The sequence below is a fragment of the Rhinatrema bivittatum genome, chromosome 7, assembly GCF_901001135.1.
Source record: "Rhinatrema bivittatum chromosome 7, aRhiBiv1.1, whole genome shotgun sequence".
In the NCBI taxonomy this organism is placed as follows: domain Eukaryota; kingdom Metazoa; phylum Chordata; class Amphibia; order Gymnophiona; family Rhinatrematidae; genus Rhinatrema; species Rhinatrema bivittatum.
Window position 1 is genome coordinate 262,303,277 of NC_042621.1, and position 16,565 is coordinate 262,319,841.

The 16,565-nt window shown below is 47.4% G+C and overlaps 1 protein-coding gene across 2 annotated transcripts in view; it reads left to right on the forward strand.

Annotated features, from left to right (window-relative positions):
- RRP12 (ribosomal RNA processing 12 homolog) overlaps positions 1-16,138 on the forward strand; it is a 147,915-nt gene extending 131,777 nt beyond the window's left edge. For both annotated transcript variants that reach the window (XM_029610169.1, XM_029610170.1), the window contains exons 33-34: positions 13,633-13,715; positions 13,906-16,138. In XM_029610169.1, coding sequence (XP_029466029.1) covers positions 13,633-13,715; positions 13,906-14,002 — 180 coding nt within the window. In that variant the 3' untranslated portion in view covers positions 14,003-16,138. The remainder of the gene's footprint in view (positions 1-13,632; positions 13,716-13,905) is intronic.
- Positions 16,139-16,565: the final 427 nt, after the last annotated feature.

Genomic DNA, 16,565 nt, shown 5'->3' on the forward strand with positions numbered 1-16,565 from the left:
TCAATACATATCCAACATAGCTCTCTGCTTCAACAGCAGGGGAGAAGAGAAACTAGTACTTCACGCATATCCAGCGTTGCTATCTGCTTCAACGGCAGGGGAGAAGAAAAACAACCAACAAGGGCTGAATAACATAGTCTGGATGAAACGGATGAGCATGGGTGTAGCTTGCTTATTGCGGCGGTTACTACCCCTAACTAATCAAGCTTGATATTTCATTTGGATGCAGCTCCATCGCTGCTCTCTGCATTAATGGTGGGTGTGAAGGGGAAATAGAGCCAAGGGTTACTAGGAGCCAAGAGAAACAGATAAGTATGAGAAGAAAAGAGGTGTGAGGCTTGCTGGGCAGACTGGATGGGCCGATTGGTCTTCTTCTGCCATCATTTCTATGTTTCTATGTCAGGGGGGGACTCGGAGTCGCCCAGAGGCCTTGGAAGCCCGGTTGCTCTTCCAGTGGGCGGAAAGGCACCTGATCAGCATCAGGTGGGGACGACCGGCCATGGATCTGATGGCGACCTTTCAGAACGCCAAGGCCCCACGCTTCTTCGCCCGTCACAGGGAACCAGGGGTGGAGGGCGTGGATGCCCTGGCGCTCCCCTGGCCGTCAGTTCTCCTGTACGTCTTTCCCCCGTGGCCTCTCATAGGCAAGGTCCTGCATCGCATAGAGAGCCATCCCGCGGAGGTCATCCTGGTCGCCCCAGAGTGGCCCCGAAGGCCGTGGTTCGCGGATCTCATCAATCTGACCTTGGAACCTCCGCTCCATCTCCTGGCAGTACCGGATCTTCTTCATCAGGGCCCCGTCTGTTTCGATCAGGCAGATCGCTTTTGTCTAACAGCATGGCTTTTGAAAGGCACGGGTTATTTGGATGCGGTGGTGGCCACTCTTTTGCGGTCTCGCAAGGTGTCGACCTCCCTGTCCTACATGCGCGTTTGGAAGGTTTTTGAGTCCTGGTGTGTCTCCCGAGCGATTCGACCTACCCAGGCTTCGATTCCCGACATATTAGCCTTCCTCCAGGAGGGCTTGGTCAAGGGTCTGTCCTGTAATTCCTTGTGAGTACAGGTAGCTGCCCTTGGTTGTTTGCGCAGCGCAGTGGACGGCGGATCGTTGGCATCCCATCCTGTTTTGATTCGATTCCTGAAGGGGGCGACGCATTTACGTCCACCTCTGGTGTCCACTTGTCCTTCCTGGAATTTAAATTTGGTGCTTAAGGCGCTGTGTGGGCCCCCGTTCGAACCTTTGAAGGGAGCTACGTTGAAGGACCTCACGTTGAAGGTGGTCTTTTTGGTGGCAATCACTTCCGCCAGAAGAGTTTGAGTTTCAGGCCTTATCCTGTCAGGAGCCCTTCTTGCGGATCTCTGAGTCTGGAGTTAGTCTCCGGACGGTTCCTTCTTTCATCCCAAAGGTAGTGTCGGCCTTTCATCTGAACCAGTCGGTGGAGCTTCCGGCGTTCCCACAGCTCGAGCGATCGGATCCGTCCTCCAAGGACTTGAGGAAGTTGGACGTGCGTAGGACCCTTGTACGCTATCTCGAGGTTACCAATGGTTTCCGTGTTTCGGACCATCTCTTTGTGCTCTGGAAGGGTCCCAGGAAGGGGGACACGGCGCCCAAGACAACCATATCGAGCTGGTTGAAGGAAGCTATAAATTCGGCCTATCTCCTGAGGGGTCGACCGCTGCCTTTGGGGCTGAAAGCGCATTCCACGCGCGCCCAGGCTGCGTCCTGGGCGGAGTGTCAACAGATCTCTCCTCTAGAGATTTGTAGGGCAGCAACTTGGAAATCGTTACACACCTTTGCGCAGCATTATCGTCTGGACGTACAGGGTTCCAGAGAAGGAAATTTTGGAGCAGGCGTGTTGAGAGCGGGCCTCTCCGTTTCCCACCCTAAGTAATTAGCTCTGGTACATCCCAGGAGTCTGGACTGATCCGGTACATACAGGGAAATGAAAATTAGGTCTTACCTCCGATAATTTTCGTTCCTGTAGTACCTAGGATCAGTCCAGAGTCCCGCGCTACGCTGCAGCATGTTCGGAGAGTCCGCTGTTATGGATAAACAAAGAAATGTTTGGCTCATGGCAACATTTTTTCAATCTGTTGTAATTCGTTTGTCTGGGTCAGGTTCTGGTTGGGGGAAGTGACCCGAGGGTTCCCCGTTGCTCTTCATGTATATAGTTAGTTTAGTTTATATTGGGGAACCACACTGCTTTGACATGGCGTAATACTAACAGGCTGTGGGCGGCACCCTGGTATATATGGCAGAGCCTGTCAAGTTTTGCTCTGTTTCCACCTGCTGGTGCGGAGGCATAACCCAGGAGTCTGGATTGATCCTAGGTACTACAGGAATGAAAATTATTGGAGGTAAGAACTAATTTTCATTTATTTTAGCCAAAACAAATCCTTCAAAAATTGGAAGAAGGATCCATCTGAAGAAAATAGGATAAAACATAAGCATGATAAGACAGGCGAAGAAGAGAATTTGAAATGAAGTTGGCCATAGAGGCAAAAACTCATAATAAAAACTTTTTTAAATATATCCAAACAAGAAACCTGTGAGGGAGTCGGTTGGACCATTAGATGACCGAGGGGTTAAAGGGGCTCTTAGGGAAGATAAGGCCATTGCAGAAAAACTAAATGAATTCTTTGCTTCCGTGTTTACTAATGAGGATGTTGGGGAGATACCAGTTCTGGAGATGGTTTTCAGGGGTGATGAGTCAGACGAACTGAATGAAATCACTGGAAGGTGTAGTAGGGCCAGATTGACAAACTAAAGAGTAGCATATCACCTGGACTGGATGGTATGCATCCTAGGGTACTGAAGGAACTAAAAAATGAAATTTCTGATCTGTTAGTTAAAATTTGTAACCTATCATTAAAATCATCCATTGTACTTGAAGGCTGGAGGGTGGCCAATGTAACCCCAATATTTAAAAAAGGTTCCAGGGGCGATCCGGGTAACTATAGACCAGTGAGCCTAACTTCAGTGCAGGGAAAAATAGTGGAAACTATTCTCAACATCAGAATCGTAGAGCATATAGGAAGACATGATGGAACACAGTGAACACGGATTTACCCAAGGGAAGTCTTACCTAACAAATCTGCTTCATTTTTTTGAAGGGGTTAATAAACATGTGGATAAAGGTGAACCGGTAGATGTAGTGTATTTGGATTTTCAGAAGGCGTTTGACAAAGTCCCTCATGAGAGGCTTCTACGAAAACTAAAAAGTCATGGGATAGGAGGCGATGTCCTTTCGTGGATTACAAACTGCGACCGGTGCTTTTCAGTATATATATATAAATGATCTGGAAAGGAATATGACCAGTGAGGTTATCAATAATAATGCAGATCGAAAAATTGCTAAATTAGCACAAGTTTGAAACCCTGATAGTCAAGACTTCAACCCTAACTGCTCTCCATTCGTGCCTCTCTCATTAAACACTCATCGTTCAATTCACTTAAAAAAAGAAAAAAAAAAATCTCGGAAAAGTAAAAAGCAAATTTTACATTAATGTGTACCTCTTGCCTTGATGGAAAAGGACCGTGTTTGTGTTGGCAGGGAGTTCTTAAAGATTCTAGTTAGGAAATTTAGTTTGGAAAAGGAGACCTGTAAGGGAATGTGACTGTCCAGGGAGGGGGACGGCCCAGGAAGAAGCACATTTTTAAAAGGAGAAAAAAAAAAAAGAGCTTGTAGGAAGTGGAGTAATGCTAAAATTACAAAACGTTAGGAAGAATCATTCCACGACCCCCGTCCTCTTCCTGTGCACTTGCGCTGAGCTGATGTGTTCTGTATGCCACTGGTGATCTTGCTGTCAGCGACATGCTCCTTGTTCGCTGGATTGTGAAGTAATGTTACAGCAAGTCTTGAAAGACAGGCAGTAACTGTAATTTGATGGCACTGATTGCTGCTTTTGATCTTCACAACGCAAAAAACAGTAACCCCTGAGTTTGAGGTAGCTGTGCATTAATCTATATTTTTAGCCAGAATAGATGATTTTGAAGAATTGAGGCCCTTCTTACTGTTCTAATGGCCTGTTAGCTTCACCAGAATGGACTCCAGTCGCTGTCACTCAGCAGAGCCAGATATAGGCAGGTAGCCAGTGTAAACCTGTACCTAGAGTCCCGAGAAACTGGCGTCCCCCGCCTCCCCATCGCTCTCTCCCGTTCCTCTTTCTGTGTTCACTGTGTCCTCAAATCAGGCCCTGCAACTTAAGATCTAAAACCATGAGCTGAGGTGCTGTGGTTGAGATTGAGAACCTGTAAAAAGATGAGGCTTAGCACCCAGTCGCCCCCGCCCAGTTACAGTAAGACAATTGTCATAGCCTCTTGCTCAAAAAAGCAAATAAATCAGCCTGCATTTAATGTATAGAACAAAATCAGCAGCTTTCTTTTTTAAATTAATATGTTAAACACAAGAGAGATTATGGTTAAAACACCAATTTCCTAGCGTGTAGCAGATGGACTCAGGACCAATGGGTATAGTGTACTCCTGCTAGCAGTTGGAGATGGATCAGATTTCAATCTGACGTCAGCCCCTTCCCTGCAGGAAGTGCAGCTCTTCAGTATTTTCCATCTCCATAGCAGTTAGGGACTATCTGCATGCTCTCACAGCATTAGAACAACATTCAACGGAGAAAACCCAGATTCGGAAGAAAACTTACCTCTGAAAACGAGCCCCGCTCTCTTGCGGTGATACCCTTGGGTCCCTCCCCCAGTTGAGAATTCCTGAGGTGATTTCCATGGTCCCTCGGAGGTGAGGCTCAGTCCGGCGGCAGAATCGTGGTGAGGACCTAGCCCCCGATCTTGGGCGCGGCTGAGAGGTAGCGGGTGCACCCTCAAGCGTGGTGGTGAAGGTATATGCCCTCTCCCTCCGCAGACGGAGACCGCCCGGGACAAAACCGGGACACGCCGAAGACAAGGTGAGCTAGAAATCTTCAGCATAGACTCCGGTCTCCGAGGTTAGAGGAGTCGCACAGGTCGCCGGCCGGGACCTGTGCTGCCAGGTTGATCCGCCCTAGCAGGGACAGGCCCCGGTTAGTTTCAAGGGTCCTCCCACGTGGAGACCCTCCGAAATGGTCGCCATATTGTCCACGTGGTCGCCGTCGCCATATTAGCCCTATTCGCTGCTCTGTCCCCCATCTCAATCCGGGTGCACAAAATACATGTGCGCATAAATATCTGCAACTTAGACGCACATCTACGTGCACAACCCGCACGCACATCTTAGATGCGCCGGAGTGCATAAAAAGAAGGGTTTACGCGCCTATAGCCATGGCACCACCGGGAACAGAGCTCAAGGCCTCTGCCCAGCATGCCATATCAGAGCCGCACAAAGCAAAGAGGCCAACGCTCTGTGCGCCCAGTGCGAGGAGGTCCTGGGAGATCCAGGCCAGGGCCAGTCTCACCCAGGACAGAGTACTAGCTCCTCAGTGAGTACCCCAGACCTCGCAAATTCCAGCAGGACACCCCCTCAGATGGGGACCCAACGCCCCTTAGCTTTGACCCAGCGTCTATCTCATGGGTGGAATTCTTCAAAGGACTACACACCTTCGTCCACATGCAGACGGAGCCTCCGGCTAGACAGCCACAGTCTCCACAAGAAGACCCTTATGCTGCAGAGCCCTCTAGCCTAGACAAATGTTTCCACCGCCCAGAAGCCTCACCTATGGGGATACGGACAACTCTGAAGAGGAAACAGAGCCCCTAGAGGAAGGGGAACTCCCCCCGGGGACAGAACCTCTCCGAACCATGAGACGCTTCTTCACCAAAGACGAGCTCCCAGACCTGGTCACCCACAGTCTGAAGGAGCTCACTATCCCGGACGCAGGTGCTTCGGGGGAACCTAAGGCGAATCCCCTGCTAGAGGGACTCCGCCAAGCCTCTCGCCATTTCCCTCTCTTACAAGCCGCCCAGCAGCTAATTGACCTGGAATGGAGTGCTCCAGAGTCCACATTCAAAGGGGGACGAGCTATGACAGCCATGTACCCCCTGAACTCGTTGGCCAAAGACCTTCTGACATGCCCAAAGTGGATGCCATGGTCTGCGCGATCTCGAAGCGCACCACTATCCCAGTGGAGGGAGGAGCAGCGCTCAAAGGTGCTCAGGACCGGCGTCTGAAATCCATCCTTAAACAGTCCTTTGACGGCCTGCTGCAACGTAGTGACACGTGCCTGCCTATCTCAGACCAGGAACAATACCCCTGGGGAGGCCATGGAACCAGCAGTATCATTCCTTGCGGATGCTGCTTCCGATCTGGTGCGCACAGCGGCCAGAGGAATGTCATCAGCTGTGGCTGCCAGGAGACAACTCTGGCTCCGAAACTGGTCGGCTGACGCATCTTCCAAAACGCGTCTCACAAGGATGCCCTTCAAAGGATCCTTTCTGTTCGGCAGCGAACTAGAGAAACTGGCTAACAAATGGGGCGAGTCCCCGTTACCGCGACTACTAGAGGACAGGAATAAGAAAAACTAGCGACCCTTCCCCCGATCTTCAGGGGCAGACGTTCACAGCACTTCAATCCATACAGAAGCAACTACCAAGCGCCCCGCCCTACGGGCAGGAACCAGTACTTTCGGAACAGGCACAACAAGAGGGGAACCAGCTCGGGTCCTGGCCCCAGCCGTACCCCACAATGAGATTCAGCCGACCCATCCAAAGGAAGAAGCCATAGGGGGCAGACTAGCCCTATTCTACCACAGATGGGTCGAGATAACTTCGGACAAGTGGGTCCTAACCATCATTTGAGAGGGATACTACCTGGATTTCCTATGAAACCCCCTGGACAAGTTCATGGAATCCCCCTGCCACGACCCCTCCAAGAGGGTGGCAGTGGAAACTACACTGACCAGACTACTGGCCCTCGAGGCCATAACCCCAGTGCCCCCTCAAGAAATAAATTCTGGGCATTATTCCATCTACTTTATCTCCCCAAGATAGAGGAGACGTTCAGACCCATTCTGGCCTCAAGTTGGTCAACCGCCACCTGAGGATTCTCCGCTTTCGCATGGAAACCCTACGCTCCGTAATAAGAGCGATACAACCGGGAGAGTTTCTCACATCCCTGGATCTTTCGGAGGCCTACCTTCACATCGTGATTCATCAGGAACATCAGCGCTTCCTATGCTTCCAAATCCTGGACCGTCACTACCAGTTCTGGCCACTACCCTTCGGGTTGGCCACAGCACCCCGGACGTTCACCAAGATCATAATGGTGGTGGCGGCGGCAACACTGAGGAAGGAAGGAATCCTCGTACACCCTTACCTAGATGATTGACTGATCAGGGCGAAATCGCCAGAGGAAAGTCACCAAGCAACCAACAGAGTCAAATCTCTACTGGAGAGCCTCGGATGGGTGGTCAACACAAACGAGAGTTGTTTGCAACCCACACAGTCGCTAGAATACCTAGGAGTCCGATTCGACACCAAAGAGGACAAAGTCAGCCTGACCCCCACAAGGAGATCAAAACTGAGGAACCGGTTACAAACCCTGCTGAGCGAACCTCGCCCCACAGCTTGGGATTACCTACAAGTCCTCGGTCTGATGGCATCCACATTGGAAGTAGTGCCATGGGCGCGACTCACATGAGACCCCTACAGCGCTCACTTCTGACACGATGGAATCCACGGTTCCGGAACTACGCAGTCCGTCTATCACTCCTGGGCAGAGTCCGGACCCAGTTATGGTGGTGGCTGCAGGGCAGCCACCTGAACCAGGGGACGAGGCTATCTTCACCAACCTGGACCCTGCTCATCACAGATGCCAGCCTACGTGGATGGCGAGCACACTGCAAGAGTTAACTGCCCAAGGGCAGTGGAACGCAGAAGAGTCGGGATGGAACATCAACCGCCTAGAAGCGTGGGCGGTCAGACTTGCCTGCCTAAGATTCGCTCACAGACTCCAAGACAAAGCGGTCAGAGTAATGTCGGACAACGCCACGACAGTGGCCTACATCAACCGTCAGGGGGGAACCAGAAGCCAACAGGTGTCTTTGGAAATCGACCCTCTAATGTCGTGGGCGGAAGTAAACCGCCAGGAGATCTCATCCGCCCACATCGCCGGGAAAGACAACATCACGGCAGACTACCTCAGCAGAGAAAGTCTAGACCCAGGAGAATGGAAGCTGTCGCCCGCGGCATTCCAAGTGATAGTGAACTGGTGGGGGACACCGGACATGGACCTCCTGGCAAACCGATCCAACGCCCAAGTACCCAGGTACTTCAGCCACAGGCGGGGAACCTCAGTCATTCTATTTTAGTTTATTATTTATTTTATTACATGTTAGTTAATTACACTATTTATTTTATTACATGTTATTTATCATATATTTTCACGTTATTTGATCAGTCACTGTTGTCTATTTAATATTTAGATTCTTATGTTCTGATACTCCGTTTATTGTAACGCCTCACCGCGATAGTTTTGTTTTATGTAAACCGACCCGATTTGATATTTGTATCGAGAATGTCTGTATATAAAAATGCTAAATAAATACATAAATAAATAGGGGATCGATGCCCTGGTACAGACCTGGCCACAGGGGACCCTATTATACGCCTTCCTGCCGTGGCCCCTATTGGGCGCAATCATTCACAAGATACAGCTTCACAGGGGACTAGTACTTCTGGTGGCCCCAGACTGGCCAAGAAGACCGTGGTACGCAGACTTGAGAAGACTACTAGCAGGGGACCCCCCCTGCTACTGCCTCCACACAGAGACCTGCTTCAACAAGGACCGATCCTCCACGAGGATCCAGCTCAATTTTCTCTTACGGCCTGGCCATTGAGAGGGCTCACCTGAGAGAGAGCGGATACTCGGGGGCTGTAATTGACACCCTACTCCGAGCTCGCAAGTTCTCCACATCTTTAACGTACATAAGGATCTGGAGAGTATTTGAAGCCTGGTGCGAAGACCACGACATCATATCACGCTCAATTAAAGTTCCCATGATCATGGAATTCCTGCAGAACGGACTACAGAAGGGTCTGTCCCTCAACTCCATCAAGGTACAGGTTGCTGCATTGTCATGCTACGGCTCCAAAAGCAAGGGCGACAGCATTGCTTCTTACCCGGACGTCTCACGCTTCCCGAAATGAGTTAAACACATCCGCCCACCACTAAAGTGACCAGTACCTCTTTGGAATCTCAACCTGGTCTTGGATTTTCTAGCAGGAACCTCCTTCAGACCTCTCCGAGATCTGTCCCTCTGCCTGTTAACCTTAAAGACAGCATTCCTGCTGGCGGTTTGTTCAGCCTGGTGCATCTCGGAACTACAAGCACTGTCCTGCCGTGAACCGTTCCTCAGGCTCACCCTGGTAACCATACAACTACACACGGTCCCCTCATTCCTTCTCAAAGTGGTGTCACACTTCCATCTTAACCAAACCATCTCACTACCATCGCCGGATGAGTTGAAGAATTCGGAAGAGGCTCGTAGCCTTCGCCACCTCAACATCGGCAGACTCCTATCCAGATAACCTGAAAATGTCAGAACCCGTAAGAAAAACGGACCACCTATTTGTCCTTCACAGCAGGAAAAGACAAGGGGAAGCGGCCTCGCGGGCAACCATAGCCCGCTGGATCAAGGAAGCTATCAAGGCGGCCTTCGTAGAAGTGGGCAATCCACCGCCTTTACAGATCAAAGCCCATTCTACTAGAGCCCAGGCAGTGTCCTGGGCAGAAACCAGAATGCTGTCACCCGCCGAGATCTTCAGGGCGGCGACATGGTCCTCCATCCACACCTTCTCCAAATTCTACTGCCTGGATGTTCAGGCTCGGGAGGACACGGCATTTGCAAGGGCAGTACTAAGTGGGTCACGGGCAGCCTCCCACCCGGTTCGGGAGTAGCTTTTATACATCCCATTGGTCCTGAGTCCATCTGCTACACACTAGGAAATGGAGAAATTACTTACCTGATAATTTTGTTTTCCTTATGGACTCAGCATCCCACCCTTGGCTGCCATTACACATGGAACGTCTAATGATTCAAGGGTAAGCCATGTTTTCATTCACCTAGGATACCCACCCTACCGGGTGGCAATGCTTTCCGGTTGAGTATTCTGGCGGTCTCCAGGTATAGCCAATTCAACCAGATCAAGTTAATCAAGTTATAAAGTTAATCCAATTAGTCAGTCACACATATATCCACAATGCTTTTCGAGGAGAATACTGAAGAGCTGCACTTCCTGCAGGGGTATATGTACTAGGGGCTGACGTCAGATTGAAATCTGATCCGTCTCCAACTGCTATCAGGAGTACACTATACCCATTGGTCCTGAGTCCATCTGTCTACACTAAGGAAAACGAAATTATCAGGTAAGTAATTTCTCCATTAGCTGACGCAGGAGATTTTTGAAAAGGAAGTTGGGAAGGGCTGTAATGAGAAGGTATACACTTTTTTTTTTTTTTTTTAATTAGAAACATGTATATAAAAATATATTTTTTAACCAGAAAGGCTTTGAAATAAGGCTAGTTCGGTAGTAGAAGCACAAGATCCAGGAATAGGCGCGATTGTATTTTGAAGATTCTAGATAGTGCAGCTGTTTATATTTTTCTTGATTTGTTCTCTGTCTGGAGCTGAATGAAGCAAGAGCTGCGTTGGCGCTTGTGCAGCCGGTTTTGAGCAGGGCGCTTGGCCCCCTTCCCCGTTGCAACGTTTATATGTGCGGCTGGCTTGTCCAGATAGTTCCTGTAACCGCTGAGAGGCGGGGGCAGAGAAGAAATTGCCACCCCCTAAGTTTCAGAGTTTTCGCCATTAAAAGCTCTAATTTATGCAAAATGCATCCATGCAGAAAAGCAGAACTCAACCGGCAATTAGATTAAAAGGCCAAATCCAGATGGGCTAATTTCTATGACGTGGGATTGTTTTCATCGAACCCCCTTGATCTTTTCAGGGCTTCATTTTGTGTTTCACTAAGGAATCGGCAGGTTTCCTGGAAACTTCCAAACCTGTAGCCTTTCTGAAAGCCAAATAATGCAGCACCGGGGGACAAAGCCGTGCATTCCTTGCTCTTCTCTCAGAGCTGAAGGGAATCTGTAGAGGCAGAGCGCGGCGGCTGGGGTTACTCATTCTTAGTAAAAGCAGAATGGCCACTGGTTTCTTTATCGCACATTACCAGAAATGAGCTCTAATCACTTGCTGTAGGGGAGAGGTTGATTGTAGAAAAGGCCTCACTTTTACAGATCAGTCCTCTTTTTAAAAAAAAAAAAATAATAAATTTTGCTACTGCACTAGAGTGAACTTGGCTTCTGAAATTGCTGTAGTTACATGTTTGAAGCAGTATTTATGAATTGACATCCACCCGTATCCACATGCGGAGCTGCATCAGAAACTCTGCCCCAACACCAGGTTTCAAAAAACCCAAAACCAAACCCCGTAAGGAAGGGAAAACTGATATTTTAAAAAACATATCCTTTCCAAAATCACAGCGTCTGCCGGTAAGCAGTTTTAGGGCTCATTGTCTGTAATATTCTTAAGGCAGTCATTCTGATTATCAGCTTTCCTGCCTACTGCTCTTCTTGGGGGTTCGTTCCGGGCTCGGCGGTTCCCAGTGTGTTCTGGACATATTGAGACGGCAGCCACGGGAGCAATCTTGAGTTTGGGGTGGGGGAGGATTTTGGTAGGGAAGGTGGGATTTTGAAGTTTCTTCAAGCCATGGGGGTGGGCAATTTTCAAAGCCACTTCTGCGGACAAAACAGCTGCTGGAAAATAGCTCCCTCTCACCGTGGGTAAACATTTTACATGGAGGTCTAGAACCTGCTTAATTTCACCTGCGTCGCTAGGGGGCATTCCCAAGGGGATGTGTTTGGGCCGGGGGAGGGAAGGAATGCACATGGATGACATTTATTTATTTTATTTTTTATTTAAATCTTTTCTATACCGTCGTTAAGATAGATACCGTCACAACGGTTTACAGTAAGGCACATAAAATAATGTTGCTAAAATAGATCAATTTACACAGGTGCCATAATGGTTCAGTAACATAGTTTTGTAAACAATATTAATTGGTAAATGTGATAAATCATGTCCAAATCTCTCTGTATCAGTTTTGAATACAAGAAGAGCTTTATAATTGTAACTTTATCCTTTAGTGATGAACGAAAAAATAAAATAAACTACACACATTTTGAATACGGTGATGTGTGTGGATGTTGTATTGTCCGTACCTTGTACTTCCCTGGGTTCTATTCTTCCTTCTCTTTGTGATAAGCTTGTTTAAAGAGCCAGGTTTTTACATTTTTTCTAAAGGTTTTGCTGTCTCTTTGTAATCTTGACTCTAAGGGCATGGTGTTCCATAGTATGGGTCCTGCCCAGGATAGCGCCCTTTCTCTTACTTGTGTTAGTCTTGCTGTTTTGATTGATGGAATAGTTAGGAGTGCTTTGTTGGCTGATCTCAGGTTTCTTTTAGGGACGTGTATGCAAAGGGCTGAGTTCAGCCATTCTGCTTTTTCGGTATGTATTAGTTTATGTATGGTGCATAATCCTATGCACATTATTTCCAAGTGGAAAGAAATACCCACAGAAATCGCAGACTCTGATCTCGGGGGGGGGATACAGTGTTCTCAGGGCAGTAAGTAAAACCACAAGTGAGGTGGTGGTGTGGTACAGACCTCTGTTTGCACCAGTGCCAGGCGGCTTGCTTATAGCCCCCAGGATATTTAAGCAGATGGACTGGCTGCAGATGCCTCTGAGGGCCAGGCCGACAACACAGGTCTTGGCAGTTGAATAAGTCGTCCTCTTCTGATGTCTGTCAAACAGTCCTCCTCAGTCCCAGGCTAATAATTTATTTGAAAAAAACCGAAATATGAACATATGGGGATAAGATGGTATAAATGAAGCGCTTATACCCTCTCCTTTTCTGAAAGGTCAGTGGGGAATGCAGAAGTAAGCCATATATGGGAGCGGCAGGGGAACTTAGAAACACAACGGCAGAAAAAGACCATATGGCCCATCTAGTCTGCCCATCCATCCAGTTCATTGATGAGGCAAATTTGGGAAAGTTTGTTTGAAATTTAGTTTATTATGTAGTTATATACTGATGCTTGGTGGCACCCTGTAATTTATAAAAGGTCATGAATGTTATTCAGAGATGTGAAATAAAAGAAGGTATGAAGGAGGAGTTTTCTTTGTGTATATCATGTTAGGTTATCGTTAATACATCCCTGCAGTGTAATTCATGTGATTTTTTTTTTCACTGTTACAAGATTTCATTTATTGATTTAAATCAGTTTTGAATGCCTTTCTACCAGCCGTGCTCAAAGCGCTGTATAAGCACCATTCAAACTATAAACAGATGCCATGCATTGAACTCAGAGAACTTCCCTCAAAGCACAAACAGCAGTACCTTAACCATGTGGGTTTGACTTGTCTGAGTGTATAATGCCAAGTGCCATCTGAGTCTCTGGAAGTGCCATCAGCAGTTTAGAGCTGACATGTATGTGTTTGGCACTCAGCCGCTTAACACACACACACTCACTCACTCTCACTCTCTCACACACTCACTCACTCTCTCTCTCTTTCTCTCTCTCTCACTCTCACACACACACACACACACTCTCACTCACACACACTCACTTTTAGTCTCTCTGTGCTTTATTGGTCATATGTTTAACACTGTATTCTTTTCCATTCTGTCCCAACCAGAAAGGAAAAGGTGATGTGAAACAGAAGGGTAGGCACGACCCTTACTCGTATGTGCCCCTGAACAAGGCAAATCTCAACCGAAGGTAATCGTCTAGCATCGCCTGTCGCTAGTGGGTATTGCGGGTATGGGGCACCTTGCTTGAAAATCAGCTGAGACTTTTCACGTGTTGAACGCCTCACTCTCTCTCGACAGTCGGATAAACTAATAAAACTGTAGTGACTTGTGACCGACATATACAAGTGACCGTTTTGTTTATTTTCTCTCGACTCCAGGAAAAAAGCCAAGATGCAAGGGCAGTTCAAGGGGCTGGTAAAGGCTGCACAGAAGGGGGCACGAGCTGGACGCAGAAGACAGAAGAAGGAAAGATAAGACTTGAACCCTCTCAGGAAGAAGAGAGATGCTGAGAAATCCTGCGTGTTAACTGTAACAAAAACCAAACTTTACCATCAGCAAGGGAGGGCGTGAAAACCATGTCTTTGTGCAGGGGGTTTTCTATTGAACATCCTCCTCCTTATCAGTTCAAGGTTGTTTACAATAGGGTAGGTGCCAGGCCCGTGCTGCAACGTCTGCCCCAAGTTTGGACCCGAGCAACGAACTTCTGCGGGAGTTACTGTGCCAACAGACAAAACCAGCCCCTAAGTGCCCTTCTGTACAGGGAAGACCAGCAGAACCTGAGCCGTTCCATTTATGCTGCATTTCCCAATGCTTTGAAGTCACTCTAGACAGGAAACAGCATTTTACCCTCAGAAAGCTGTATTATTGGCAGAATGAGAGCAAGGAGTGTATCCTGAACCCTCTGTGGCTTCGTTCAAGCTTTGTTGATTTAGTGAGCGAGGCATTCAGAGCCACTAATGCCGTGAAAGTCTGGTCATTTGCAAGGCTTCACCCTGAGGCAAAACCTCAAGTGATTCTCCTTCACTTCTATTATAAATGTGTTTTGGTTTTTTTTTCAGTTCAAGACTTTGGGTGGGAAAATACATTTCAAAATCTCGTGCAGAGCAGACATCAGGGAATCTAGCAGGAGAAAGTACACAGCATACATTGGGCATATGGTGTTGCCCAGAAAAGGAAGGGCTTGAATTAATGCAGATTTGAAAATTATGAACTGTAACGCCATTGTCAAAGCTTGAAACCTTGCTCCCAGCTGTTTGCTCACTAGGTTTGGAAGCTCTGAAGCTTAAGAAAAATGAATAAATGTAAGCCTTGACTGCGGACTTGCTGCTTTTGCAATTGTCCTTATCATGACAAAGTCATCCCAACTCAGTCAGCAGCATGAAACATCTACATTGGCTGTTAACTTCCTTTTTTTTTTTTTTTTTTTTTGACTTGGCAGTTTCTTCATGCTTCCAGTTCAGTTAAAACCAGGACTGGGACTAGTGCCAAGAGCCTTCAGAACTGCTCGGGTGGGGCTTTCCCATATTTTACATCCCCTCCCACTTGCTCTGGTTCAGTTCTTGCAGCAACCGTGCTGGGCTGGGCCCACGCACCAGGACAAGAGCAGTCCTGGGCCGTAAGCCTGACCATTTGAGTGTTGCCGGTGCATGATAGGTATAACTCTCTGCTCCCCTCGGTGTCCCCTGCCCTGGCTTTATCCGGGGAGTGGAAGACCTAAGCTGGCGCCAGCCCATTGTAACATCTTTCTAAACAAAGTCAGATTACATATGGTATAAAGAAAAAAAGAAAGAGGATGCTTGTATTTTAAATCAGTGGTGTTCAAACAAAGCCTCTGGACCAAATCCCCTCTCACTCCAAACTGGATTTCAGGTTATTCCTAATAGATATGTGTGAATTATTATACTTGCATGCATTGGGTTTAAAAACCACAAAATGTACACTGAAGCAACTCATGAGTGTTTATTATGGTTCTCATAATTAGGCCATCTGGGTAAACCCCAAGGACTGATTTGAGCACCATCGCTTTTAGGTGCAGGATTTTCTCTTGCTGTTCCCTCTTGAAGAGAAATGTTTTCCGTAGTTAAAGCATGGTTTTGCCGCTAAGAGAGACTAGGGTTTATTGATGCAGCAGTACAAGCTGTGCTCTTGCCACTGTTGGTGGATCCGTCTACAGGCTGCTCGTGACTTGATCACTGTGGGCTTTTATTTCCCTTTTTGGTTTTAGGCGGTACTCGTGCTGTTGCTATAGTTACTGCTGCTCTACCAGTCCGCTGCTAAATCAGCTACGTCTGTCTTCATACTTCAGCAGAAGGGTTAGCGATAAAAGCAAAAGTGTATTGACAAATGCTTTTGCCGGCTTCACAGAGCACAAGACAATTAATCTGATTCTCCTGAAAAAGGTAGAAGGAAGTTCTGGAGACTCTTCAGGTTCTCAAGAGTTTGAATGATTTGCAAATTTCTAGTTAGCAGTCAATTTCCTATTTATTTGGGTTTTCTTGCTTTCTGAATCAGATATATGCATTTTTTGGGGGGATGTCTGAGACAAATAGGGTCTTAAAATGTGTGAACAGACGCAACAGATTGTTAAATAAAGTGTGAAGAATTTGCAAGCTGCTGTTTACTGACATGGTTGTTACTTATGTCTTTGCATTTGCCCCCAATATTGATTGTGGCCCTCTGGAGCTGAAATTTTTATTCAAGCAGTGCCTATAAAATTAACACTCAAAAAATGTATGAAGTTACTCCAGGAAAAAGCTAATACCTGCATCTTATTGACCCTTATTTTATTTATTTATCTAACAGTTTTTCTATACTGACATTAGTAGGCACATCATGTCGGTTTCCATTAAAACTTTAGGTGGAAAGATACAAAGAACAGGGAGTGGGTGAAGAGGGACAACAAGTGGAACTTAAGCAACAACGGTGTTGCAATTAGCGTAGGCTGTATATGAGAGCCTGAAAGAAACAACTAGATAGGTAACATGTTAACATAATCACAGATAACTTAGTGGGCAAGAGTTGGCGGTAAGATGGTGAG